A 21,470-nucleotide genomic window follows, 5' to 3' on the forward strand; every position below is an offset into this window, starting at 1 on the left:
TCGTAATACATATACATGGCAAGAAGCAATGTGCTATGGCTGTAGATATGGGCGGCGCTTATCCTTTTTAGCTACCCTCTTAAGGAACACATTGATGCGGAAGTGGCCTAAGGGTAGCAAAATAGCTTCAACCAATCAGCGCTACGCCACCTCAGGTGTGGCGCCAGTAATATTTTTTATTAACGATAATTTTAAGCACCTTCTTGTTGATTGTTGATGCGACGCATAATTTGTGACGCGCGCAGGATAAGCGCTAACGCTTGACCAAGGCGCCTGCTACCGGTCAGCCACAAAGTCGGAAGTAACGCCAAGTTTCAGTTTCAGTCGCACGTCGATTATTCGAGTGATAAGTTTATAGCCTCTGCTCCTAAACAGCGTTTAAAATCGGCAGCACAATATGCTGCAGCAAGCCCAACCAACTCCACTCGATGTGGAGAACGTAATCAAATCCTCGAATTCCACACCGACACCCGCTCAGGTGACGGCACTGCCCGTTCCACCGCGTCCCTCTTCTCCGCGGCAATTCTTCGAACGTCTTTACGGTCATCTCGAGACGCGAACACACAATAGCGAGAGCGATGACATCGATGTGGGCACTCACCATGAGACGCCCTATCAGAGCGACGGCGGCAGCGCATCCTCTCCGGATATCTCGATAAGTGACGAACGCGCCTCACTGATCAGTTTCCCGTCTTACGAAGTAATCGCTCCTCCTCCGCCGGAATATAATCCCTATAGAACCATTTCCAATGCAACTTCACCGACCCTTTTGTCCTATCCGGCTTTTTCGGCTGATGCTCAAATCAACGCTGGATTTTCAGCATTTTGTAAGTATTACATATCGAGTTTGCGGAGTGAGTGAGATCAATATTTAAATAAATATCTCATTGAATATTGGTAGAAAAAATTAGTGAATGGCTCAAATGATCTGATATACCCCATACATTTATACATATATTCCTGAAAATGAAAAGCATCTGATTCGTCGGTCTACAAATACTACCGTTGCTATAAAGTTTCTATTTGCAATATTTATTCTTGCTCAGCGTCCTCCGTAAGGTTTAATCATTCGCCTAATATATCACTTCTATATTTATGAAAATCCATATTTTGTCTTGATTTTCGAAATTCTAAGGAAATGGAGAGATTCTAAAAATAGTTTCTTGTAATTGTGGGTATAGATTCCCAATTAAAAATTCAAAAATCCATGCCAGCATTCTAATCTAATCTAAATTGAATACCAATCAAATATATACTCCAGATCAGAGATTTAATCAGTTCGTTTTCTGCAAAAATCAACACAAATTTGGGGTCGACTTTTAGATATTTAGATCTTAGATCATAATCTGTGCCAGCAAAATTGACAATCGAGGTTCCTTTTGAGAGCCCAATGCACTCGCCAACTTAGTAAATAATGTATATATATGCGTATACTGTAAAGGTCCAGGATCTTGTCTAAATGGAAATAATCGTTGGAAGGGAGAATCAACCTATTTTGCAGATAATTCAAAGTAGTCTGTTGCTATATAATATATGTTTCGCCTATTCGAGCGCCCGACGGCAACAATTGAAGAAATTTTCATATTTTACATATATATGGCATAAATTGATTGTAAAATCAATATAATTTACCCCAACAACTTTTTCACATCGCTGCTTAAAATAAAACACATTTCCAATTTTCAAAATTGTATTTCAACAAACTAATTTATGCTACTTAAACAATTTTGTGCTATTCCTTAGACTAGTTGGCTTCATTTCTTAGGTTCCTCTGGCCTGCTCTCTCGAACTTGCTTCAAGTTACGCAGCTCGATTTCCAAAAACATGCGTAAATTAGGATCTTTGATCTTGGCTAAAACTATTTCTCGTGCACGCTCATCGTTGTCGCCGAGAATCTTGGCCACAGTCTGTGCGTATTCGACCCAAACGCAATTGGCACATCCTGACATGCAGCACGTAGTCGGTTCAGGCGGTAGCTGTGTGATGAAATAATTATATATATATATATATACATATATTAGTATTAGTAAATAGGACTTACCTCAATGTTGGAGGCATCTTTGTTCGCTAGAAATCTGACCTGAAGGGCTGTCGCTATTTGGGCTCTAGCACGGCCAAGCAGGCACAGAGGAACAGGCATTGGAACAGATCTGGAATATATAATCAATAAGTAAATCCCTCCAATATACACTTTCTTTATCTTTTAATGCATAATGAATCTGATTCGTAACTAATATTACAAACGTTGAGAACTATGTAAGTTAGGGCGAGAGGATGAGAGTGAGTGATGAGATATTCGCGATAATTACAGATGTATTCGAAAGCATCGTCTATTCCCATTGATCTTCTCTTTAATCGCTTTGCTTGACAAATCGAGAAAACTAATTGAAACCAAACAGTATCCAAATAGTTCACACGTTTTCACATGCAGGTGTGAAAGTTTATTAGCCAAAAAAATATGAGATGCATGAAAAAATCAGTTCCGCAGGAACTGCGAAAAAAGTTATGCATAAATATCAATAGCCATGCTATTAAATATCCTTGCACTTGCCGCAAACCCTTAAAGCAAAAACCCAAAGGAAACTGTAAGGCAAGCAAGCAACTGGCGAAAGAAAGCCTAAGGAGTGAGCGAAGGGGAAATGTTAAGATGAACAATGAGCAACAAAAAAATTGCAAATTAACAAAATATTAAAACTTATTCAGCCGTAAAAATTCCCATTTACTTGCGGTAATCTCGCTTATAGGTCGTTGCAAATAAGAGAACAAGAGGGAAAGGATAAAAGCAAGTGTGAGTGGTCTATGTGGCTATGAGCGACTGGAACATATCCTTTACTCTTTATATACATATGATATACGGTTTATAGGTTTATATACCCATAGGTATATGTATATATATATCAAGTTATTAACTTTTACGATCGTGAAATATTGATTTCCAGAAATTAAACAACAGCCGAATGAACCTTAGATAGATTTAACTGTTCGTCCTGGTCCAGCATTCAGTCGCAGTTAATTCTCCTCGGCTGTTATACCCGATTGACTAATTTTCAATCGATAAAATAAAAACAGAAAAAAAGATATCGAAATTAAGAAAGCAAGAAAGATTGATAAGGGGAGATGATATTACAAGGCACATCAGGCTTATAGACACTTATTTAGCACCCCCATTAAGCATATCTTACGGAGAGTTAGCTACAAAAAAATACAAATAAAAAAGAAAGTATGTCTAAAAAATTAACATTGTAATTGAGCTTAACAGGAAACCTAAAAAACACACGCAACAAACAAACCATTGACAGACACTTGCGCCGGCTCAAAGGACACTTGTCGTATCGAATTTCACACGTGATTTAAAAAAAATGTACATATATACATACATATATCTCCATACAGACTTATATAAGCCGCAAGCAGAGCTTAAGTCTTTTGTGAGTTAGTCAGCGAAAGGGTAATCAGGCGAAAACTAGGGATTACACACAAATGAAAACTTTACACAGCTTCGCAAGAGCATAAGGGCGCGAAAAAGGTGGAGAGAGAAAGAGAGAGGCGGTGCAGAAAAACAACAATTAGTCGACATGTACTCGGACATACAAGGGAAATAGAGTACGCATTATGAAAGTGTGCGGAGAATTGCGTTTGGTGGGCGTTACCGTTACAGCGAAATGCAAACAAATAATAAACAAACTCCAAGATATATAGAAGTGCAAATACTCTAATGATGGAAATTGTACAATATAAATTAATATATGTTTATATATGATTTTTGCCAGAGATGTTTTTTTTTCTTTTACTTTCATTATTTTCAAGTTTTTATTTTTATTTTTTCATTATTATAATAAGCTTATTTTGTATATTATATACATTAATTAATAATTATGTAAAGCAAATTTCTCGCAAATGAGTATTCTCATTTATCGGCTCTATAAGTTCTCTATGCTATAGAGACGTCACGAACAGCACGCTGCACTGTGAATATCCCGGAGGTGAGGGCATTATAATGTGTACAAATTTAACAATGGGAGGATGGGAGACAGCTGTTGGCATTGTTGAAAATTTCCCGGCTCAGATTGACGAAAATGTATAAAATGCTATGATGCTATTAAGAGACGGCAGAGGCAGGGACGGTGTCAAGGGGAATGCCACTGATGGACAGTCTAGGAACACGTGTAAAATGCATTTTAATGTGCGCTACAAACGCGATCAAAATTTCCGTTAGGCTGCAGTAGAAAGGGCCCAGCCGCCTGGTTAATTATTTGTTTAACTTGTGCGCACGCAAGGATATTTAGCGGATACACACAGTGCTCGAGATTGAGGGCAATTTGATGGTTTATTAATGTGAGATTAATTTCGTCCTAACGCTTTCCACAGTCAGCATGTGCGTGTGGCCCACTTACATAGATCATTGTTGTGGATTATGTTGTAGTCTTTAACGATTTGATTATCTGCTCTCCGTTTGGCAGTGGCTCGACGTCGGCGCAAGGAAGGGCGACAGAGGCGGCAGCGCACCACATTTAGCACGGAGCAAACGTTGCGACTGGAGGTGGAGTTTCATCGGAACGAGTATATATCGAGGAGTCGACGCTTCGAGCTGGCGGAGACGTTGTGCTTGACTGAAACTCAAATCAAGATATGGTTTCAAAATCGACGCGCCAAGGATAAGCGCATTGAGAAGGCGCAAATTGATCAGCACTACAGGTAAGGCAGTTTGAATGCCAAAGGTGGCAAGAAGGGTGATGCGTGGGTGCGGGGTTGAAGGGGTGAGCCTGAACATTTTGCAACGGAAGTAATTCAAAGAAATGTCACAAGTTTAATTGATGTACTCACATAAAATTAACACGAAATTAATTTAACGACATTTACGGGCCAATTAGACAATGCCAGGGTCTATCGGGGTCTTTGGCTTTGGCTATGGGTTCGGGTTTGGGTTGAATTGTGCTCATTTTTATGTAATACCAGATACAATCAATTTGCAGGAACTTTGTCGTGGCCAATGGTTTTATGACCACCATCATGGGACAAACGAGTTACGCGACGGCGGCGCCGGCTAACAGTACAGCGGTAGCGGCGGCGGCCATGTTAGGCAGCAGCTACTATGCCGCACCAGCGGCATTGCCCGGCCTGCTGCCTACGCCGCTGCCCAAGGATAGGCTCATAAATAACGGGCACAGTGCGAATGATAATTATGTTGACATCGCGGACCACCACCAAGAAGAACAACACCAAGCCCATGTGCCTCCTGACCAACAGCAACAGCGGCAAATACAACAGACCCAGCAGCAGCAACAACACCGTCGTAGCCACTTAGTGCCTCCGCCAAGGCTTATCAATTCGTGTTAATAATAAACCAGCTTTAATTCATTTTATACTTAAACGAAACGGATTCATATTTTAAGTTTATCAACTGATAAAACCCAGAAAATAAAGTAAGCTTAATTAGATGTATTTTTGGCCAATTTTACGTTTGCCAAAAATTAGCTCTAATACTAATGCAACAACTTGATACTTTTATTTTTGAGTGGGCGTTTATGGCGTGACTTAAATTTTTAGCTTTAAAAGAGTCAAAGCACGCATCACTGACTGATGAGTTAAGAATATCTATGGCAACAGTTTATTTTTCGAAGTTCGACGTGCACTGCACACACTTTAAGTCGCTTACCTAAATTCACTGCATTTGTGGTATCTGCAATTTGCCTTTTATACCCAAAGAAAAAATCCTTTTTTTTTAGAATATTACAAATTTTACTAAACGAACGTAATCAAAAACAACAAACAAACAAACTAGGGCTGGGTAAAATTATCAAGTCAAGACTTGACATCGGTATCACGCATCTATCGATATTCCTGTTAAACGATACATATTGCACATCCTTAACTTTTTCTTGGCGTGCGTGTCTAACGAACAGCGGTACCCAGTTTTTTTGTAAACTTGAAATAAAGCTGAGCCAAATATGCCAAACACCCCGCAGGCAATTAAATTAGAGGAGTCCTCAGAGGAAACTATTCCCGAAATATTTGAAATCAAAGATGATGATGTAAGTATCAGTACAAGTGCGGCATTAACGCCCACTCACTCCATGGAATCGCACACTGTGGTACATAAAAAATTTACCCGTAAACCAATAACCACATTCATTCATACAAATATATTGTTAACGTGTCCCGCAGGACATTTGTGAATTGGAGCACTTGCGCAAGCTTTTCATTGGCGGCCTAGCGCCCTACACGACAGAAGAGAGCCTCAAAGTCTTCTACTCGCAATGGGGCAAGGTGGTGGATGTTGTTGTTATGAGAGATGCCGCCACTAAACGCTCACGTGGCTTTGGCTTTATTACCTATACAAAGTCCGCCATGGTAGATACGGCGCAAGAGAATCGTCCGCATATCATAGACGGCAAGTATGTGTCAATGAAATCTGTCTTATTGCGTGGACTTAATCTAATTATTTGTTATCTGCTATTATCTCTCAATCTTGTTTTAGAACCGTGGAAGCGAAACGAGCTTTGCCCCGTCCAGAGCGCGAAACACGCGAGACTAATATTTCAGTGAAGAAGCTCTTTGTTGGCGGATTGAAGGATAACCACGATGAAGATTGCTTGCGCGAGTATTTCCTACAGTTCGGAAATGTAGTCTCCGTGAAATTGCTGACAGACAAAACCACCGGCAAGCGTCGAGGCTTTGCCTTTATCGAATTTGATGACTACGATGCCGTAGACAAGGCCATACGTGAGTGTATTGAAGTAAATTAATATATGCCCTTTATGACACAATTTTCATCGTTGCAGTTCAGAGACAGCACTCTATAAAATATGTGTTGGTGGACGTCAAAAAGTCTATTTACAATTTGGAAAAGAAAGACAGAATTGTTCAGAGCACTGCAGCCAATGGCAACAAGATGCCGCCTCAACAGCAGCCTCCACCCAAAACCAACATGCCCCCAACTGGTTACCGTCCCCAAGTACCTCCGCCACAGCAAATGCCGCCGTATCAACCCCCTCCACCACCAATGACTGCTCCGCCACCAAACTACAATTATTGGGGGCCACCGCCGCCCATGCAACCCTATTATCAGCAGCCGCCACCGCCGCAAATGAATGGCTGGAACGCTTATCCGCCTGCTCAGAATGGCTGGAATGCACCACCACCTCCACCACCCGGTGCTCCACAATGGCATGGTAATCAATGGGGCGGTCCGCCGAACATGCAGCCACCTACACCTGGTGTACCACCCGTGAGCCATCATCGGAGTGGCCCACCGCCACCACCAGTCGGTAACTGGAATATGCCGCCATCTGGGGCTCCACCCGTACCTGGTTCTATGCCAGTGCCTCAGGGCCCACCACCGCATCAGCCACCACCACCACAGCAGCAGCAACAACCGCCTCCCAACTTCGGGAGCGGCTATCAACAAAATTATGGCGGAGGTCCAACCAAGCACAACATGAATGGCAACCGCATGAATCCTTATACTGCTGCACCACCCAGCAGCTATCGTACGTAATTACAATTCCTTCAAGTCCTGTGCCTAATTACCAAGTCTTCCTTGTTTACAGATAATCAACAGCCAACAGCGCCAGGCTATGCACCGTACAATGCTGCAGCACCGCCGCCCTGTGGCAATGGTCCAGTTTCGGGACCCGTGCCTAAAAACGTTTCTAACGGAGCGGTTACGACTGCTGGAAGTGCGAACAGCAAATATCGTCGTTAGTTCGGGTGAGTAAAGCGCAAGACAATCATGAATCTGTCCACCATTGCGTTGTCATTGTTATGGTACGTTTATGCCTAGTATGCGGTGATAAAAGCAAAGTTTAAGGTACCAAATACTGACTCCAATTGTGCCCCACTCTGATAAGTTATGTCAAATTACTAATTTTTATAATTCTCTTTAATATAGATACCTATTTGTGTGTGCCTTAAGTGTAACACAAAAGCTCAGAATACAAGATACAAATACAGATACAATTAAATAGGCTTGTTGTAAGCTAGGACACGAACTCGCTTAGTAACTTAAAACAGGATATCTATATATTAATTAATATATATTAACTGCGTTGTCTCTCTATCTATCTCTCTCTCTTAATATATATGTATCTTGCTATATTTATACATAAATATCTAACTGAGCATACGCCAACAACTAACTAATGTTTTTAACTCTTGAAACTAAGTTCTCATGTTATTTATTGAACGATTTATATTCATATATGTCGCTTATTCATAAGACAAATATCTGATAAAAGTAAATTTTAAGATCTATACTGGATACAACTGTGAGTTGTAGCGAAATGCGTTTCATTTAATTTAGTGTTAACTTGCCATGCTTTATTTTTCAAAAAACATAAGAAATATACTTGCGTTCAGCGAATACAAATTGTAAACTCCAATTTAGAAGTTAATCAACTAGTGCTCTCTTTATCTACATATATATCTAATCTCTCTATCTACTTCAATACAAATTATAATAATTGATACCTAAAATGTAATTCAGTCTATAAAACGGAAATCAAATTTATCGCCCGTGCGTCGCTCAGCATTTGCATACAAATCGTAAACATGTATTTTTGTAAACGAATTTAAACATAATCCAAAATTTAGCCAGAGCTTATAGAGCTAGTTCGCGTAGCTCTCATATAATCGTATACTCTTATTCGTATTCGTATAGTATGTTAGTTACTAGACGCCTTAATGCCCGCATAACCCGTTGTTGGCCATCGAGGATAATAACAAATGACAAGATACGTCCAGTAATAGTAAATGAAAATCAAATTAAGTCGAAAGGCTGTTTAGCAACGCACGGCTGCGATTAATCTAAAATATATAATAGAAGAGTTAATTATTATGATAGACATATTATATGAATAATTCTAAACGAGTTGATATCAAATTTATTGTCAATTTTTATAAACATGGACGTATATATATATATGTATATATACGTATGTTTATATATATAAACGTATTTGTATATGACTGTCTGATATACACTCTATTCACAGTTGTATTAAGTTGTAAACGGTTTCCTTACACTGAAATTCATTTTACTGTTTCTGCAGAGCGCTTAATTCCCCCACTTTTCAGAACTTGCACATTTAGATGTATATAGATATATATAAATACAATATACGATTATTGAATTGTGCTTTATTTTAACATTAAACAAGATAACAAATGAAGAGCCAACAAAATTAAATAGATGATTTGTTATTGTTAAGAACTCAACCACGACATGAACTCTAAGTTTAGTTTTAGTTTATCAAAAATGCAGATGTTATAACTATATATATTTTCATATGTATTGATATTTCTAAGTTTTTATGTAGCGCTCGCCAAAGGCTTGAATCAATATACATACATAAATATATATATATTTTTTGTTTAAATCCATGATATATGAGATATGCATTAAATTATGTATGGATTAACTAAGAGAGCGTAGTCCCTAATTTGCCCACTTAATTTAGCTCTAGCATATTATAACTATTATATTACAATAACAATATGAAATTCAAATATCAATCTATACATATTTATTTTTAAATAAATAAATTCTTGAAAACCACACTATGTATATCTTAATATTCATTTGAGTTGAGACATAGCTGAATTCTTTTAAGTAAGTCTCGTTTAACAACGGAAGCAAACTAAGTACACGAAAATCGAACTGCTTAGACAACAAATACCTAAATTAACAATTTTTAATGTAGTTAAATCTATGTTAAGTGTATGTGTGCATATATGTATATATTTTTATATAGTATGTATATGCATATACATATATATACATATATGATTGTACAATACGCCACGAGCCTGCTTGCAAGAGCTTTCATCAAGCCTTAAGGTAAGTTAGTTGGGCACAATTTTAGATGACACAATGCTTTAGTTAATTACATTTATCTAGTTAAGTAACGCTATTTATATCAAACTCTATCACTTTTATGCAGCATTTCTAAAAGAATCACCAAAATATTTCTTTTCCGACAAAAAAAAAAGCACTGCTGGATTTAGAGAGGCAACACAGCTCGAGCACAATATCTTTGTAGATCTCTGAAGGTAAGTTAACATATTATATTTTCTTGTATTATGTCTTCTATTGCACTGTATATAGCGTGCTTCTCTATAGAGTATACTATTTTATATGTCGTGAACTCTGAATAAAATCTAAAACATATTTGAGTAAGAAAAATCTGTGTTGTTATTGCACCGAACATGTTGGCAGCCAACAAGTTTGGCCAGCTTAGTGATATGCGGACATTTAATGCACGATCCGTAATCGCCTCGTACCCCAACATCAGCCCCAATCAACAGTCAGTCGTTCGCCGTCGACGCATTCGGACATACGAATTCTTCAAATCGTACAGGAATTCTAATTACAAATTAATATTGTAAGTATATATACAAATAAGTATATGTGAAGTAAAATAAGAAAACAGTTGCAGAAGATAATGTGAACCCCTTACCGTTTATTAAAATATGTGATAGATGGAATGTTTTGAAATTCGAGTGATGTTGGCTTTTCGCGTGCCTCAGCTGGAAATTGTATTCTGATATTCAAGTTCACAGTAAAAGTTAATTGAACTCAATTCTCTGGCGAAATATTGGCAATTGATTGCATTGAATTGCTCAAAAGGTTTTAGTTCTTTAACCATTCCAAGGTTAGAGCGCCTCATAGAAGTGTCGTAATCCAAGTGCAGTTCCGCAAATTCCATTCAATTGCTACACTTAAGGAAATTTGCATTGATTTTCCCTCCATTAGGAACTTACCCACTGAAAGGTTTCAATTATCTAAGACCTAACTGGAAAGTGTTTATATAGTTGGCCCAAGTCGTTGGCCTAGTTGATTTTCGTTCAGTGTAGCTTCTGATTACAATGAGCATAGATTGCTGGATTCCACACAAGCATCACAATATCTGCGGATATATGCGATGCATCACGTCATTCTTTGTCGGTTTTCGTTATAATTAAACTGCATCGTTTCACAAACACGCACACACACAGGCACACTCTTGCACCCATACATGTAAGCAAGCAGCATCAACTGAAATATTCCTGGAAAACGGTTGCATTACCCAGATGCATCTAAATATGTTCAAGTGTGTGTGTTTGTGTGTGTGTGTGTAGATAGGCATGTATGCACATATATTTATGAATTGACTGTGTATATGGGAACTGTGTGTGGCACATTTGAAAGATTCAGCCATTGCGCGTTTTGCTTTGCTCAAAAGGCGGCGATTAAGCAAATCTCGAGTACCAAAACGGAAGCTCTGGCCAGAGATAAGCCACAGAGCAAGCTCCACATTTGTCATTGTCGTTACGAGCTCACATATAATATATATATATATACTAATTTTCATATTACTGTTATATAAAGTTTAGTTGACAGATTAAAATATTGCTTCAGCAGAAAACTATTGACCCATAATTTTTTTGTTACTCGAGCATCGAGGTCAAGTCTAATCGGAGCACACACACACATACACTATACACACATATACTATACTACACACACAGAGAGAGAAAGAGAGAGAGAGATAGATTTGCAGATAGTCAGTCATATTGTATATAGAAATGATTTCAGAATTCAGCTCACAAACAAATTTTCAAATGTTCAGAACTGTGGCACATGTGTTCAACATGCCCTGGAAATTGTTTTTTTTTTTTTATATATACAAACTCGGCAATTCCTGTGCGAATTTCGCGTGTTTCATTAGAGTTGCTTCACTCTGAGCCAATAGATGTTCACATTAGGGAGAAATTTAGTATGAGCTTCAAAAGCCACATAGCTCAATTGGCTTCCATTTTAAACCTTGATTAAATTCAAGATTTACATTAATGTTGTTTGATATTTTGCTGTTGTTTCTTATAATCCTATCAGAAATTTTATTTATTATTTACTATTTTAAAAAATATGTATATTTAACAGCTTTTTAGATTTTATTTTAAATATATAAATAACGGAATCTGGTTTATTTATATAGTCCCTAATGAAACTTTTTCCAAAGCGTTTTTTATTGAGTTTTTAAAGCAGAGTTTACCTAAATAATAAATACATAAATATTAAAAAAAATGTTGTTGGTTCAGTTTTCGATGGATAGAAGATATATCTACATACATAACAGCCTATACTCTATGCTTCCAAAACACAGAATAATATGCAACTACTCTGTGTTTTTGAAGTCGCATCCTGCTTTTTTCACATAGCTAATTGAGCGAGTTCCTTAGAGAAAGGTTCATAGCATGCAGGAAAAAATACAATATGAATTTGTGCTGGAAGTACTTATATTGCATAGCATATAATTTATAGCTTTTTTGCTTTGTAATTCTTAGCAGTTCCTAACAATGAAAGTCTTTTGTTTCCATCGAATTCCGCCACTTCCTTCTGTTTGACCTTTTCACACGCACACACATATAACATGCATACATACAACTGTACGTGTTATAAAATGTTTTCGAAGCCACGCCAATGCAAAAAGGGGGTTGCTTACCGTTACAGCGCGTACCGTTACAACAGCAGCAGCGATAGCAGGAGTACAGTCACAGAAATTTCAAAAATTTTCTTATTGGCGCTAAATTCCAACAAGAATTTTAGCTGCGTATGACAATAAAGGCGCAACATAATCGCTGAGCTTTATGACCTGTGGTACGCAGATAAGATAGAAAAATTTAAATACATATATGTATTGCATATACCCATTATTAATTTGCTTGAATTGATCTTATTTTGGGTTAGACTCGTCGGAAGATGCGTTCTGTTTGGCTGCTGCTCTGCTTGGGGCTGCTGGCGTTGACGCTGTCGCAAGTGCGCGCCGAGGACCCCATCGCCAATTTGGACTTGGATGACATAGCCGAGTTCGATGAAGATGATGAAGAGTATCTGACGCTGCTGGAGATGAAGTCCAAGGTCTGTACTGTTTCGATTCACTTGAAATAAATTGAGTTTTGACAGTCAACCTCTTATCTACTGTTAGAACAAGGATGTGGAGCGTGAGAATGAGTTGGCCCAGAAATTGGCCGATGTACAGTACAATCTATTGAATCCGGTGGTCGAGGTGGACCCCTGCGAGACTATGCACTGCGGCGCTGGTCGCATCTGTCAGCTGAATGAGGGCAAGCCCGAGTGCATCTGCATTCCCGACTGCCCAGACGAATTGGACACGCGTCGTCTTGTGTGCACCAACAAGAACGAGACCTGGCCATCCGATTGCGCTGTCTATCAGCAGCGCTGCTGGTGCGACACTAAGGATCCCGGCTGCCGTCATCCGGACAATGCTCATCTCCATATCGACTACTATGGCGCCTGCCAAGAGCCGCGTGTGTGCGATGGCGAGGACTTGAAGGACTTCCCGCGTCGCATGCGCGACTGGCTGTTCAACGTGATGCGCGATCTCGCCGAGCGCGATGAGCTGACCGACCATTACATGCAAATGGAGCTGGAGGCCGAGACGAATAACTCGCGTCGTTGGGCCAATGCAGCCGTGTGGAAGTGGTGCGATCTGGATGGCGACACCGATCGCTCTGTCTCCCGCCACGAGCTGTTCCCCATACGCGCGCCGTTGGTCAAGCTGGAGCATTGCATCGCACCATTCCTGGAGTCCTGCGACTCCAACAAGGACCATCGCATCACATTGGTCGAGTGGGGCGCTTGCCTGGAACTGGATGCCGAGGACCTCAAGGAGCGCTGTGATGATGTACAGAAAGCAGTGCCGCATTTGCTGGGTTGAACGTGTCTCTGAAGCCATGTCCTATGTACCAAGTGTCATGGACGCCCAGTTATTTTAAATAATATAATTTGACTATTTTGTGCACAAAGTTTATTTTAACAAATAATTGTCTAATAAATGTTCCAATAACAATTTGGGCATTTCGATGTTTTTATTTTGTATTTAAAGTTTCATTAAATTTATTTGTGTAATTTACTTTGCTCTAAATTAAGTTTTGCATTTGCTTAAACCTCGATTTTCATTTAACATTGCATTTTACTTGACATTTAAGTTTACATTTGTTTGTGTGTGTGTGTGTGTGTAGGCGTGTGTAAAAGTGATTGTGTGTGTATGTATGTTAAATGTTTACTTGTGTTGCCTATTGATGATAGAAGTTGATTTAGTTTGAAATTGTTGTAAATTAGAAATTATGCTTGGACCTTGCAGCTTGGCATAGAAATGTTACAACGCGTCAGTTAGTATTGTAATTTATTTTTAAACATAGATGTGAATTATTTATATTCCGAAATGGTCAAAAGGTATACATTAATAGGCTTGCGACAGAATTACATTGCCCTTTCGCTGCGGATCCTGCACGGAGTCCTCTTTCTTGCCAATAAGCGACTTGTGTATGTGCGGAATGACGCCGCCACCGGCAATGGTTGCTTTAATCAGACTGTCGAGCTCCTCGTCTCCACGAATGGCCAGCTGCAAATGACGCGGCGTGATACGCTTCACTTTCAGATCTTTCGATGCATTTCCTGCCAGTTCCAGTACCTGTAACAACAATAATCAATTAAACAAGGATCTCACAGAATCAGTCGTTCCAATTAGAATTTTAGATATCCTTGCACTGTTAGGGCAATATATATACACTGATATAAATTTAGCATATGTAAACAAATGCCGTTGCCACTGCTCACAATACATATGCGGTGCAATACGCTGGTGCCGTTACATATGCTAATAGGAATGGGAAAAACGAAATACAAATACAAATCGATTAGGCGCGAAAATATTACCTCGGCAGTTAGGTATTCCAAAATGGCTGCAGAGTACACGGCAGCGGTTGCACCAACTCGTCCGTGAGATGTGGTGCGGCTCTTTAGATGGCGATGAATACGACCAACGGGAAACTATTCGGTATTATGGAACATAAAAATGGCATTAGAAGAAAAGTTCATCTCTTGTTTATGTTTTGCTACCCCCAAAGTAGCACAAGCTATTAATTTCTCAGCTCTCAGCGCACCAACACAAATACACGCATATAGGGTACATGAGAAACGCACCCTGTTTACAATGTGTTCGCATATATATGTATGCACGTATGTATGTGTGCTGGTAAAAAAGGCGCCAAAATGTATTTAGTACAGACAACAACAGAAACTCACCTGAAGGCCCGCGCGCGCTGAGCGAGAAACCGCTTTCGCTTTGGCTTTACCAGAGTCTTTGCCCGCTTTGCCTCCAGCCTAAAGAACAGAATAGCGCACAGAATTAGTAAAACACAAATAACACGCACACAAAGAACATTCTGCTAAACAGAATAAGAAATGCGCCACACAAAATGGTGGCGGCAAAATCGACTTCACAGTAAAACTTTGAGGTTAAGTTTGAACGTTTTGCCGCCCCGCCACACAATAACACTGATTTAATTGTTCATAATTTAAATATCACTGCACACCAATAGCGAATGTCACTGACGATTGCCAATATTCATACAACGCTTTCAGTGGTAGCATTAATATTTCATCTCACTATTGGCAAGGCACGCGCAATAATATATGTCAAACGGCTTTGGCCAAGCAGATTGCGATGGGCCGCAACACTATTCTTGTTATTAATATTACCATTTTAATTTAATTGATTTTGCAGTTGTGGTTACAGTATAAAAGATTGCACAAGGCACGTAGTTTATTTGTTTATGCGTGGAATGATTGTAATAAATAGACTGAAACTTAGTAGTTTTAGAATTTAGACGCGTCTGCACTGTAGTATAATTTTTACACGAATGAGACGCCGTCAGTGTTGCCAGTCACTCGATGGTAGCTTATTGATATTTATGTGTCAACGTTTATAGCGAATGGCATGTAGTTGTTATCGTCCACTCTTGGAACTGGTGAGCATTTATCGATAAATCAGCTTATTTACTCTCTCGTTGTACGTTTCTCTGAGTTCCATTGTAACAGAGACATAAAAACAATATTTTCTGATATTGCTTAATATACTGTTTAATAATAATTACCAACACGCTCAATATGAGTTCGGGCGCTGTTCGTACACCGGTCTCCCAAATAATTCACAACAAAGATGATCAGGATGCGGATGACGAGCCCAAGAAAAAGTCACGCGAAGATTGGCGCAAAGCAAAGGAGCTTGAGGAAGCCCGAAAGGCGGGTACAGCACCAGCCGCTGTCGACGAAGAGGGTCGTGATATAAATCCCCATATACCGCAATACATTTCCAATGCTCCCTGGTACTATGGTTCTCAGGGCCCAACATTGAAACATCAGCGCCCGCAGCACGAGGATGAGCGTGGACAATTGGACAAGAAAGCACCCAAAGGTCTGGATACGTCCAAACTGGTAACTAAGTTTCGTAAGGGAGCCTGTGAAAATTGTGGAGCCATGACACATAAGAAGAAAGATTGCTTGGAAAGGCCGCGAAAGGTGCAGGCCAAATACGCAGAATCAATTGTGGTGCACGATGAGCATATTGTGAACGATGCCTCGATCAACTACGACGAGAAGCGAGATCGCTGGAGCTCTTATGATCCGGCTAACCATCGAGAAATCATCGAGGAGTACGAGAAAGTAGAGGAAGCTAAACGACAGCTAAAGGCAGAAAAGCTAAAGAATGGTTAGAAACCTTTTGACTAAATTGGAGGCTTTTCTAAAATCATGTCTAATTTTTCACAGATCCTGATGCGGAAATCTCTGGTGATGAGGGTAATGAAGACAAATACGTTGATGAGGTGGACATGCCGGGCACAAAAGTCGACTCTAAGCAGCGTATTACAGTGCGTAATTTGCGTATCCGGGAGGATACTGCAAAATATCTGCGTAATTTGGACCCAAATTCAGCTTACTATGATCCCAAGACACGCTCCATGCGCGATAATCCCAATCCAGCAATACCTGCTGAGGAGTAAGTGAATTGGTTATTGCTTTTTCAATGTGATAAAGAACTAATGAGTATATTTGATGCATAGAGCGGAATTCGCAGGAGAGAATTTCGTGCGTTTCTCTGGCGACACCACAGCGCAGGCCACTGCCCAATTGTTTGCTTGGGAGGCGCATGGCAAAGGTGTTGATGTACATTTACTTGCCGAGCCCACAAAGCTGGAGTTGCTGCAAAAGGAATACGAGCAGAAAAAGGAACAGTTCAAGTCAAGTGTAGGTTAAATATAACCAAATCCCTATAAATAAAGTCTAACACTGTTACCCTTGCAGACCAAAACGGACATTGTGGAAAAATACGGAGGCGAAGAGCATTTGCAGGCGCCGCCAAAATCGTTGCTACTCGCCCAGACCGAGGAATACGTAGAGTATTCGCGTAGTGGCAAGGTTATAAAAGGCATTGAGAAGCCCAAAGCCCGCAGCATATACGAGGAGGATGTGTACATTAACAATCATACGACTATATGGGGCAGCTATTGGAATGCCGGCCGTTGGGGATATAAATGCTGTAAATCCTTCATTAAGAACTCTTACTGTGTGGGTATGCAAGAGCCGGAAGGCTATTCAGAGCAGCAGCATACCACAACATCGGGTGCGGCAACCGTTGCAGCTCCGATTGCAGATGCTGCTCCACAAATACCGACAGAAGAGGATGTTGGGAATCAAGCAGCTGAGTCCGAAGTTGACTCTGCGCAGAGTACAGAAGAGTCCTCCGAGTCCGAAGAGGAGGTAAAGGAATCCAAAAAGTCTAAGAAAAAGTCAAAGAAACGCGAAAAGAAAAAGAAGGCCAAGGAGCAGCGGAAAAACAAAAAGAAACACAAGGAAATGAAAGAAAAAGAGGCGATTGCATCCAAATCAAAATCCAAGGAAATATCCGAAGAGGTTGACGATAGGAAGCGCCCATATAACAGCATGTACGATGTTAAGGCGCCCACCGAGGAGGAAATTGAAGAATGGAAGAGGAAACGCACGCGCACTGATGATCCCATGCTTCAATTTCTCTAGACAATAGAATACGAAATAATATAAAATATGTAAAGACCGACAGCTGGAAATTATCATTGTTTATTCGCTACACAATGGCGTACTGTTCATAAAGTAGTTCACGTATCTTGTAGTAATCCTCGGAGAGGCAGCCCTCCATGGCCACTTTGCCAACGTCGACACGCCGCAGCGCCAGCGTGCCATTGCAGCACCAGAGGACGCCACCGGAGAATTCCGAGTTGATGTTGTTGCGCATTAGCACCTGCTTGAAGTCCGACAGTTTCAGTTCGTTGATCAACACCGAATTGTGAACGGGAATTTCGTCTTCTTCGAGCATCTCTAACGTTAGCGTTTTGCCCTCTAGCGCCGCCACATCTTGCTCCACGGTGACTTCCGATTGAGTTGGTGCGTCGATGGCCTGTAGGCGCATACCGAGTCGCCCATCAACCCAGGCCACCTCAGCATCTTTGCCCTTCTGGAACTGTAGCTGGGAGACGAGACCTTCTGTTAGGCGCACCTGATATATGTGAATCTCCGTTGTTACGTCGATTATTTCTCCCTTCTGGGGAGTAAAGACGCGGGCACCCACATTTTGCTCACAGTGCTTGGCCACTATTTGAGTGCCCTCCGCTGTGCCATGCACCACAATAACGCGTCGTGGGCGCAACTGTGAGAGAATCTTGAGCATAGATTCGCCATCCGATCGTCCCTCAAAATCAATGCGCTGTATTTGAGCATTGACCTCGATGGTTTTGCGTTGACTGATCAATTTAGTGGGCTTCTCAAGCAATTGAACATCGTTGTTTAGATTGCCATTGGACTGCGGTTCGACGTGTGGCTCCTCCTTTTTGATATTCTCCTTGTTTTGATCGTCTGTGGGCGCATAGTCATAGCTAGAGTCTACGATGCGATAGTCATCCAAATTAATGACTTCTCCATAATCGTCGTACTTGATCTTCTCTTCGTGGTAAGGAAACATCACATGATGACGTTTGTTGGACTTGAAGAAACCGGAATGATGACGCCCTTCGGACCGCACCACAATGTCATGTTTGCCTGTAATCACGCTCATTTCAATGTCATCCTCAGACTCTGAGCTGCTTTCCTCCTCTACTTCTGGCTTTACAATAAGTGGATTGAGCTTTTCGCCCTGCGTTCGCAGATATTCCTCCAGTTCAGCGCCCTCAAGCTCAACGCGACGCCGCAAGTCCAGTTCAATCTGTCGGCCAGGCGAATAATTTTCCACTAAATCCATGCTGAGTGATCCGGGACCGGTTCGTGTTGTGAAAATAATGCTATTGTTTGGATTGCCGGCCCATTGCACGAATAGGTCGCGGGTGAACCCACTCTCCATATCGGGTGTGCTGGCCAGCACCACTTTGGGACCCGCGGGCAGCTTATAGATGTCGGCTAGAGTGTGACACAGATTGATGTGCTTGAACTGAAACGGATTGTTGCGCGCGCCCTCAAAAGCTTTCGTCAGCTTATCGCTCATCCATTCAATTTGCGACTTGGCGAATTCAATGACGTTGTAGCTCACATTGTTGAGCAGTGCTAAGGAATATGCCATTAATCCGGACTCCTTATTCTTCCACAGTTGGTCCAGCATGTGTGCGAGTTCTAGCACACGACCCGCAGTGTCCACAGCAATGAGTACATTTCCATTATTGCGTACTGTCTGCAAAATGTTGGTCATCAATTTCTCATCGCGTGCTCGGCGTCTCGCCTGTTGGTATTGTGCGTTGTATGCATCGGTAATGAGTAGCGATGGCCTTTGCAGTCTGTCTAGCTCACACCCAGAGAGATGCCGCTCTTTCTTGTGATTGAAATCAACGGCATAGATGATATCCTCCTCGCCAACTTTAACTATCTTCCAAACCGTTCCTCCAATCATGTGTCCTGCGCTGAGCGGTGTTATAGAAATGCCATAGCCCTTGCCTTTCAGTGAGACCGTTTGGTTGTACTTCAGTTGTGTGATCTTTTCGAAGGCTGTGTCCACATCGTCCAATGAAAACAGATCGAAGTCGTACATATTGAAATGCGACATATACAAGTCATACATGAACATCTGCCCCATTTTGAAGACAGGAATCGTCGCATAAATGGGACAGTTAAGGCCCAACTTGCCAACAAGATATGGCAGTGCGCCCAGGTGATACACATCCGGATGGGAGAGCAGTACAGCGTCCAGTGTATGCACTTGCCTAGGATAACAATCGTTAGACTTTAATAGTTATAGATATTTACTTTTTACCTTTTTAATTCCTTTATAAAATTCGGATCAAATTTTTCGTCCCAACCGCAGTCGAGCAATATTCGTACATCGTCTATTTGTAGAATGTAGCAGGGCGGCGATTCATCCATGGCACCCGATATGGTGTGCAGCTTAATAATTGATGTCATTTTGCTAACTAATGCTATTTAATTTTATAAACTAACGCATTTGTGGTAAAAAATAATGAATGGTACACCAGCCGGTTCCTTGCGTTCGATATTTAATACCGTCATCGCCGTAGACTCATCGATATTAGTATTTTTATCGTGCATTATTAAAAATACCAAAATTATATTTACGATTAAATATTTAATACCACCACTGACCAGAGAACCGCCACTGGTCAGTAATGCCCCTTAGCAGTGGCACACAATAAATAAATATAAAACTTTGTTTTTGTTTATAGCTTTTGTGTATTATAAACTAAAGTAATAGTTTACAGCTGCAGTTTTTCAAGTCGAACATTCTCTGTTTTCAGGCACATTCCGCTTTTGCATGCGTATCGCGAAATGTCATGTCAATATCGTAAAACTCCTCGAGCCGATTATGGTTTGAGCGCTTCAATTTTAGCCGACGGTAAACAGTTATAGTGCGACTAATTGGACGAAGTACAACTAAGCAATACACTACCACAATAACAACGATGACTGCAAATAACACCAATAGAATGACGACTGCCAGATTTTCGTTCTTAGCTGGTAGGCGATTGTGAACGATAACAGTTTTATTTGACGGTTCGCTCGTGCAGTAATCCGAGTCGCTGATGTCGAAGTAGCCTGCGGACCAGTCCGGATTCTGATGGTATCCCTGCCAGCAGATGCATTGGAATTTGCCTTCAACCTTTGTACATATGGAATGATCAGGGCACTCTTGTTGCGATGTACAGTTCTTAACTATTATGGAGATAATTTAAGAAATCGTTCATATCAAAATATATTTTACTGACGTCGCACTGAATAATGCTCTTCCTCAGCGTGCAATCCAAAGAAGTAAGCGCAGCATACTGCTAGGTAAACAGAATAAGTATATACGTTGAACATTTTCTTGATATCTGTTAGGCAAATAGGGATAAGTTTAAACAGCTTTATCTACGATGAATTACTGTCACAAGCTGATTGTGTATATCTTATCAACTGCAGCGTTATTAAATATACATATGTGAACATATTTAAGATATTGTAATATGCTGCGATTTTAAGCTCAGACCTATTTGTAGTTTTTCATTTGACTGTACTAAATTTAACTATCTCGAATATATTTACAAAACAAGTTTTTTAAAGTTTGATTTGCGCAATATAAACAAATAAATACAGATATTTAAAAAAAAATAGTGCTGGA

At 40.5% G+C, this 21,470-nt stretch overlaps 8 protein-coding genes across 11 annotated transcripts; 4 read left to right on the forward strand and 4 right to left on the reverse strand.

The window, feature by feature from the left end:
* Nucleotides 1-17: 17 nt before the first annotated feature.
* Nucleotides 18-5,778, forward strand: ro (transcription factor rough). Its single transcript, XM_018107135.3, has 3 exons — nucleotides 18-827; nucleotides 4,461-4,695; nucleotides 4,974-5,778. Exons 1-3 carry the CDS (start codon nucleotides 398-400, stop codon nucleotides 5,335-5,337), a joined length of 1,029 nt encoding a protein of 342 aa, XP_017962624.1. The 5' UTR covers nucleotides 18-397; the 3' UTR covers nucleotides 5,338-5,778.
* Nucleotides 1,673-5,795, reverse strand: LOC108655517 (oxidoreductase-like domain-containing protein 1). Its single transcript, XM_018107273.3, has 3 exons — nucleotides 5,657-5,795; nucleotides 2,042-2,150; nucleotides 1,673-1,976 (listed from the first exon to the last, which is right to left on the reverse strand). The coding sequence occupies exons 2-3, from the start codon at nucleotides 2,138-2,140 to the stop codon at nucleotides 1,755-1,757; spliced, it is 321 nt and encodes a 106-aa protein (XP_017962762.1). The 5' UTR covers nucleotides 2,141-2,150; nucleotides 5,657-5,795; the 3' UTR covers nucleotides 1,673-1,754.
* A 31-nt stretch (nucleotides 5,796-5,826) lies between these two features.
* Nucleotides 5,827-10,350, forward strand: Rb97D (Ribonuclear protein at 97D). Of its 3 annotated transcripts, XR_016196187.1 has the most exons (7): nucleotides 5,827-6,092; nucleotides 6,166-6,395; nucleotides 6,479-6,723; nucleotides 6,783-7,490; nucleotides 7,551-7,710; nucleotides 9,991-10,050; nucleotides 10,217-10,350. XR_016196187.1 is itself a non-coding variant. In XM_018107057.3 (6 exons), the coding sequence occupies exons 1-5, from the start codon at nucleotides 5,949-5,951 to the stop codon at nucleotides 7,703-7,705; spliced, it is 1,482 nt and encodes a 493-aa protein (XP_017962546.1). In that variant the 5' UTR covers nucleotides 5,829-5,948; the 3' UTR covers nucleotides 7,706-7,710; nucleotides 7,892-8,343. The 3 variants fall into 3 exon arrangements, 2 of the variants coding, with proteins under 2 accessions (XP_017962546.1, XP_017962555.1); XM_018107057.3 differs by lacking the exons at nucleotides 9,991-10,050; nucleotides 10,217-10,350 and adding an exon at nucleotides 7,892-8,343 and having other exon boundaries at nucleotides 5,829-6,092; XM_018107066.3 differs by lacking the exons at nucleotides 9,991-10,050; nucleotides 10,217-10,350 and adding an exon at nucleotides 7,892-8,343 and having other exon boundaries at nucleotides 5,838-6,032.
* SPARC (secreted protein, acidic, cysteine-rich) lies at nucleotides 10,244-13,850 on the forward strand. Of its 2 annotated transcripts, none has more exons than XM_089256265.1 (3): nucleotides 10,244-10,382; nucleotides 12,740-12,898; nucleotides 12,966-13,850. In XM_089256265.1, exons 2-3 carry the CDS (start codon nucleotides 12,740-12,742, stop codon nucleotides 13,716-13,718), a joined length of 912 nt encoding a protein of 303 aa, XP_089112391.1. In that variant the 5' UTR covers nucleotides 10,244-10,382; the 3' UTR covers nucleotides 13,719-13,850. The 2 variants fall into 2 exon arrangements, with proteins under 2 accessions (XP_089112391.1, XP_017962665.1); XM_018107176.3 differs by having other exon boundaries at nucleotides 10,254-10,382; nucleotides 12,728-12,898.
* His2Av (Histone H2A variant) lies at nucleotides 13,792-15,717 on the reverse strand. The gene is made up of 4 exons (XM_018107209.3): nucleotides 15,545-15,717; nucleotides 15,089-15,166; nucleotides 14,720-14,833; nucleotides 13,792-14,474 (listed from the first exon to the last, which is right to left on the reverse strand). Exons 1-4 carry the CDS (start codon nucleotides 15,545-15,547, stop codon nucleotides 14,244-14,246), a joined length of 426 nt encoding a protein of 141 aa, XP_017962698.1. The 5' UTR covers nucleotides 15,548-15,717; the 3' UTR covers nucleotides 13,792-14,243.
* A 98-nt stretch (nucleotides 15,718-15,815) lies between these two features.
* Slu7 (Pre-mRNA-splicing factor Slu7) lies at nucleotides 15,816-17,894 on the forward strand. Its single transcript, XM_018107046.3, has 4 exons — nucleotides 15,816-16,553; nucleotides 16,613-16,841; nucleotides 16,906-17,089; nucleotides 17,147-17,894. The coding sequence occupies exons 1-4, from the start codon at nucleotides 15,953-15,955 to the stop codon at nucleotides 17,876-17,878; spliced, it is 1,746 nt and encodes a 581-aa protein (XP_017962535.1). The 5' UTR covers nucleotides 15,816-15,952; the 3' UTR covers nucleotides 17,879-17,894.
* A 10-nt stretch (nucleotides 17,895-17,904) lies between these two features.
* Cpsf100 (cleavage and polyadenylation specificity factor subunit 2) lies at nucleotides 17,905-20,345 on the reverse strand. Its single transcript, XM_018107037.3, has 2 exons — nucleotides 20,112-20,345; nucleotides 17,905-20,061 (listed from the first exon to the last, which is right to left on the reverse strand). The coding sequence occupies exons 1-2, from the start codon at nucleotides 20,258-20,260 to the stop codon at nucleotides 17,946-17,948; spliced, it is 2,265 nt and encodes a 754-aa protein (XP_017962526.1). The 5' UTR covers nucleotides 20,261-20,345; the 3' UTR covers nucleotides 17,905-17,945.
* Nucleotides 20,346-20,567: 222 nt separating this feature from the next.
* Nucleotides 20,568-21,389, reverse strand: LOC108655471 (uncharacterized). Its single transcript, XM_018107198.3, has 2 exons — nucleotides 21,079-21,389; nucleotides 20,568-21,025 (listed from the first exon to the last, which is right to left on the reverse strand). Exons 1-2 carry the CDS (start codon nucleotides 21,170-21,172, stop codon nucleotides 20,607-20,609), a joined length of 513 nt encoding a protein of 170 aa, XP_017962687.1. The 5' UTR covers nucleotides 21,173-21,389; the 3' UTR covers nucleotides 20,568-20,606.
* Between the last annotated feature and the right edge of the window lie 81 nt (nucleotides 21,390-21,470).

Source organism: Drosophila navojoa, chromosome 2 (assembly GCF_054131105.1).
Source record: "Drosophila navojoa isolate 15081-1374.11 chromosome 2, UAZ_NAV_1.0, whole genome shotgun sequence".
NCBI classification, from domain to species: domain Eukaryota; kingdom Metazoa; phylum Arthropoda; class Insecta; order Diptera; family Drosophilidae; genus Drosophila; species Drosophila navojoa.

Bases quoted from the DNA above. Each gene is read 5' to 3' on its own strand.
- Cpsf100 (XM_018107037.3), bottom strand. From the start codon at position 20,260: ATGACATCAATTATTAAGCTGCACACCATATCGGGTGCCATGGATGAA. The intron at 20,062-20,111 runs GTAAAAAGTAAA...TTGTTATCCTAG, and splicing joins TTTATAAAGGAATTAAAAAG to GCAAGTGCATACACTGGACG.
- ro (XM_018107135.3), top strand. From the start codon at position 398: ATGCTGCAGCAAGCCCAACCAACTCCACTCGATGTGGAGAACGTAATC. The intron at 828-4,460 runs GTAAGTATTACA...TCCGTTTGGCAG, and splicing joins CGCTGGATTTTCAGCATTTT to TGGCTCGACGTCGGCGCAAG. The intron at 4,696-4,973 runs GTAAGGCAGTTT...ATCAATTTGCAG, and splicing joins CAAATTGATCAGCACTACAG to GAACTTTGTCGTGGCCAATG.
- His2Av (XM_018107209.3), bottom strand. The intron at 14,834-15,088 runs GTGAGTTTCTGT...AATACCGAATAG, and splicing joins CAGCGCGCGCGGGCCTTCAG to TTTCCCGTTGGTCGTATTCA. The intron at 14,475-14,719 runs GTAATATTTTCG...TTGTTGTTACAG, and splicing joins TGGAATACCTAACTGCCGAG to GTACTGGAACTGGCAGGAAA.
- LOC108655517 (XM_018107273.3), bottom strand. From the start codon at position 2,140: ATGCCTGTTCCTCTGTGCCTGCTTGGCCGTGCTAGAGCCCAAATAGCG. The intron at 1,977-2,041 runs GTAAGTCCTATT...TTCATCACACAG, and splicing joins AAGATGCCTCCAACATTGAG to CTACCGCCTGAACCGACTAC.
- Rb97D (XM_018107057.3), top strand. From the start codon at position 5,949: ATGCCAAACACCCCGCAGGCAATTAAATTAGAGGAGTCCTCAGAGGAA. The intron at 6,396-6,478 runs GTATGTGTCAAT...ATCTTGTTTTAG, and splicing joins CCGCATATCATAGACGGCAA to AACCGTGGAAGCGAAACGAG. The intron at 7,491-7,550 runs GTACGTAATTAC...CCTTGTTTACAG, and splicing joins TGCACCACCCAGCAGCTATC to ATAATCAACAGCCAACAGCG.
- LOC108655471 (XM_018107198.3), bottom strand. From the start codon at position 21,172: ATGTTCAACGTATATACTTATTCTGTTTACCTAGCAGTATGCTGCGCT. The intron at 21,026-21,078 runs GTCAGTAAAATA...TCTCCATAATAG, and splicing joins AGAGCATTATTCAGTGCGAC to TTAAGAACTGTACATCGCAA.
- SPARC (XM_089256265.1), top strand. From the start codon at position 12,740: ATGCGTTCTGTTTGGCTGCTGCTCTGCTTGGGGCTGCTGGCGTTGACG. The intron at 12,899-12,965 runs GTCTGTACTGTT...ATCTACTGTTAG, and splicing joins TGCTGGAGATGAAGTCCAAG to AACAAGGATGTGGAGCGTGA.
- Slu7 (XM_018107046.3), top strand. From the start codon at position 15,953: ATGAGTTCGGGCGCTGTTCGTACACCGGTCTCCCAAATAATTCACAAC. The intron at 16,554-16,612 runs GTTAGAAACCTT...AATTTTTCACAG, and splicing joins GGCAGAAAAGCTAAAGAATG to ATCCTGATGCGGAAATCTCT. The intron at 16,842-16,905 runs GTAAGTGAATTG...TTTGATGCATAG, and splicing joins CCAGCAATACCTGCTGAGGA to AGCGGAATTCGCAGGAGAGA.